The sequence below is a fragment of the Rhynchophorus ferrugineus genome, unplaced genomic scaffold (genome assembly GCF_030347505.1).
Source record: "Rhynchophorus ferrugineus isolate W39M unplaced genomic scaffold, kcgeb_rfMv2 rfM1, whole genome shotgun sequence".
NCBI classification, from domain to species: domain Eukaryota; kingdom Metazoa; phylum Arthropoda; class Insecta; order Coleoptera; family Curculionidae; genus Rhynchophorus; species Rhynchophorus ferrugineus.
Window position 1 is genome coordinate 78,737,340 of NW_027472580.1, and position 3,960 is coordinate 78,741,299.

Consider the following 3,960-nt stretch of genomic DNA (forward strand, 5'->3'; position numbering starts at 1 on the left):
TTTAATAGAATCTATTTTTATTATTTTATAACTTATCAGTAAAATGTTGCATGACAGTGATTTGGGAACATTTTGAAAGAGAATCCTCAACTTCTGCTATAACCAGTACTAAGTTTAAAAAAAACATTATTTGGTATTAGATTTCTTGCTAGCTCATATAATAGTATCACTTGAATCATATTAGTTACATTTAAAATATTCTGCTATATCTATTATGTCCGTCCAATTGGAGCGAATTTTTTCAAAATATTGCCAATCTGTTAACAATCGAACAAATAGCATCAAGGGAGAAAAGCTGAATATATATGTTATATTCATAATAATTAAGAATTTAAGTTAATAATAATTAAGAAATATTTCCGTAAATATATCAATAATAATTGAAACATTTGTGGCTCTGTTAATTATAGTGCGATCGTTTTTAATTATATCATGCATTAGTTTTTTCGATGATTGGGTATATATTTATACCGTTTTCGTAATTTTGTTTTCTGGTTCCACTTTTGCTGTTTGTGTACCTGCTTTTTTAATTGACAGACCCTTATTATTATTAATCTAAAATATATTAAAGCAAATTTTATAACATTACCTAAAACAACATCAATAAACTAATATTCATTTACTGTTTAATTCTTTTCGAATTATTATATTTTTTTGAAACTATTGTAATACTACCAATACCAATGAATTCACAAACTTCCAATAAAAGCATTTAATTATTTGATTTGGGTGTGTCGCTACTGTGTTGACTGTATTAGTATAAATATGGTATTGAAACCCAATATCTAGCAGTTCAGTGTTAGAATCTGTGCGATAAGAATAAGCTATTCTGCAAAATGAAGAAAATAATCATTATTAGTAATATTTTAATCAAAAAGGCAGATAACCATATGGTGGACAATGACGTTGAGGGAAAATCAACTGAAGGTAAGCAACGAAAATAATTAACTTGTATTACTCTGTTTATTTAATGTTTATAACTATTAGTTATCATTGCATAAGAAAAGGAAAATTAGTTTATTTTCTTATAATTTATCTATTTCTAGACGCCACAGTCCCAATCCAGGAAACTAAGGAAATTCCCAGGAACCGATTCACTTCATGTCAAAGAGAGCAGCTAGAGAATGAGTTTCATCTAGATAGGTATGTCTCCAAAACCAAAATTGAGGAGATTGCGGAGCGATTAGGTGTTACCGAAACCCGAGTAAAAACTTGGTTTCAAAATAGGAGGGCGCGTTTCAGGAAAGAGCAAAAACGGAAGCAGTTAATCACTTCCCATGCTAATGCAGCCTACAACGCGCCGATGAATTCTTATACGCCAGTTTACAGTCAACCATATTTGAACCAACACACTGTCGCTCCTAATTATGACCAAAACGTAAACTACCTAGCGTATCATTTAACATAAAAATTCAGTTGACACAAAGTCGGATAATAGCTACAGTCAATAATTGACAAAAACTTACAATATTCACTAATATCCAAAGACACTATTTTTATTAAGTTATGTAAATCTTATATTAGCTTTGTACATTTCTTTAATATATTGATTTAATATGCAATTAAAGTTTATTTTATATGTGGTTTTATTTCTTGTCATGAAAATATATCCCAAAATAGTTTCTATAAGTTCAATTTATTATTATAATCCCTGGTATGGCAGTACCAAGGTTATCAGAATTTCGCAGTGTTGTAAGTCCAGTTCAGAATGTGGAATCACTATTATATAACCCGGAGAGCTTGTTGTGGTATCGGAGTAATAACTGAGTAATGAAAAGTTAAAACACTTCACAAAAATCACATTTTAAAAATTCATGTTAACAAAATTGGTGACTAGTAGCGTTGGGAACGTTGGACTGAAATTGATTATCGACTGTTTAGTAACTACTTCTTGGTACAATCAACTGTTTCATTCGCTATTTTCGCTCCAAATAAGTTTATGACTATTTACTATTGGTTGCTTCATTCGTGTACTTTTAGTTGCTATTTTCGGTTCTACTAATTTCATTCGACTGATTTTTGACATTCTGACTGTCGTCCTAGCCGCGGGCTTGACAAAAATATGCCAACTTACGCTTATATAAATTTATATGTGATATACATAGTTTTATGATTTTTTTTAGTGAAAAACATGTATATTGGTTATTAATATAGCAGCAATTTGGAAACATATTTTTCAAGAATATTATTGTAATAGGACCAAGTGATTAATGCTGTGAATATTAATTAGCAAAATACTTTAGACTGTTTCTATGGCAATAATATGATATATTTTTTTTGCTTTTTTATTTCGATGCAAGTTTCGATTTTTCTTGAACCATTTTGGTTGTCGAAAATCTTTCCTAATATTTAGAAAGAAAACTTTTCTTCAGAATTGAACAACTTACTTCTTTGGCTATTAAAAAATACAAGGAAATAATGGTGGTCGGGACAATTTTTGTTAAGATTTATTTTGTCAGCAAGACAGATCAATTTTTATAAAATCTATTGTTATTATTTTATAACTTTTCAGTAGAATGTTGCATGACATTGATTTGGGAACATTTTGAAAGAGAATCCTCAACTTCTGCTATATACAATACTAAATTTAAAAAAAAATTAGTATTTGGTATTAGATTTCTGGCTAGCTCATATAATAGTATTACTTGAATCATATAGGTTACATTTAAATTATTCTGCTATATCTATTATGTCCGTCCCATTGGAGCGGATATTTTCAAAATATTGCCAATCTGTTAACAATCGAACAGATAGCATCCCGGGAGAAAAGCTGAATATATATGTTATATTTTTTAATAATAATTAAGAAATATTTCCGTAAATATATCACTAATAATTGAAACATTTGTAGCTCTGTTAATTATCGTGCGATCGTTTTTAATTATGTCATGCATTAGTTTTTTTCGATGTTTGGGTATATATTTAATTCGTTTTCGTAGTTTCGTTTTCTGGTTCCACTTTTGCCGTTTGTGTACCTGCTTTGTTAAATGACCGACCCTGTAATAAATCGATGGCCCAGTTATTAATCTAAAATATATTAAAGCGAATTTTATAACATTACATAAAACAACATCAATAAACTAATATTCATTTACTGTTTAGTTTTTTTCGAGTTATTACATTTTTTGAAACTATTATAGTACTACTAATATAAATGAATTCGCAAACTTCCAATAAAAGCATTTAATTATTTGCATTAGGTGGGTCGCTACTGTGTTAACTGTACTAATATAAATATAGTATTGAAACCCAATATCTAGCAGTTCAGTGTTAGAGTCTGTGCGATAAGAATAAGCTATTCCGCAAAATGAAGAAAATAATCATTATTAGTAATATTTTAATTAAAAAGGCAGATAACCATATGTTGGACAATGACGTTGAGAGAAAATCAACTGAAGGTAAGCAACGAAAATAATTAACTTGTATTACTCTGTTTATTTAATATTTATAACTATTAGTTATCATTGCATAAGAAAAGGAAAATTAGTTTATTTTCTTATAATTTATCTATTTCTAGACGCCACAGTCCCAATCCAGGAAACAAAGGAATTTCCCAGGAACCGATTCACTTCATGTCAAAGAGAGCAGCTAAAAAATGAGTTTCATCTAGATAGGTATGTCTCCAAAACCAAAATTGAGGAGATTGCGGAACGATTAGGTGTTACCGAAACCCGAGTAAAAACTTGGTTTCAAAATAGGAGGGCGCGTTTCAGGAAAGAGCAAAAACGGAAGCAGTTAATCACTTCCCATGCTAATGCAGCCTACAACGCGCCGATGAATTCTTATACGCCAGTTTACAGTCAACCATATTTGAACCAACACACTGTCGCTCCTAATTGTGGCCAAAACGTAAACTACCTAGCCAATCATCTAACATAAATACAGATGACACAAAGTCGGATAATAGCAATAGTCAATAATTGACAATATTTTACAATATCCACCAATATCCAAAGACAT

General features: G+C 29.9%; 1 protein-coding gene across 1 annotated transcript; it reads left to right on the forward strand.

Moving 5' to 3' along the window:
- Nucleotides 1–890: 890 nt before the first annotated feature.
- On the forward strand, nucleotides 891–3,592 carry LOC143206531 (homeobox protein Hox-B3-like). The gene is made up of 3 exons (XM_076419128.1): nucleotides 891–927; nucleotides 1,047–1,378; nucleotides 3,518–3,592. Exons 1-3 carry the CDS (start codon nucleotides 891–893, stop codon nucleotides 3,590–3,592), a joined length of 444 nt encoding a protein of 147 aa, XP_076275243.1.
- Nucleotides 3,593–3,960: the final 368 nt, after the last annotated feature.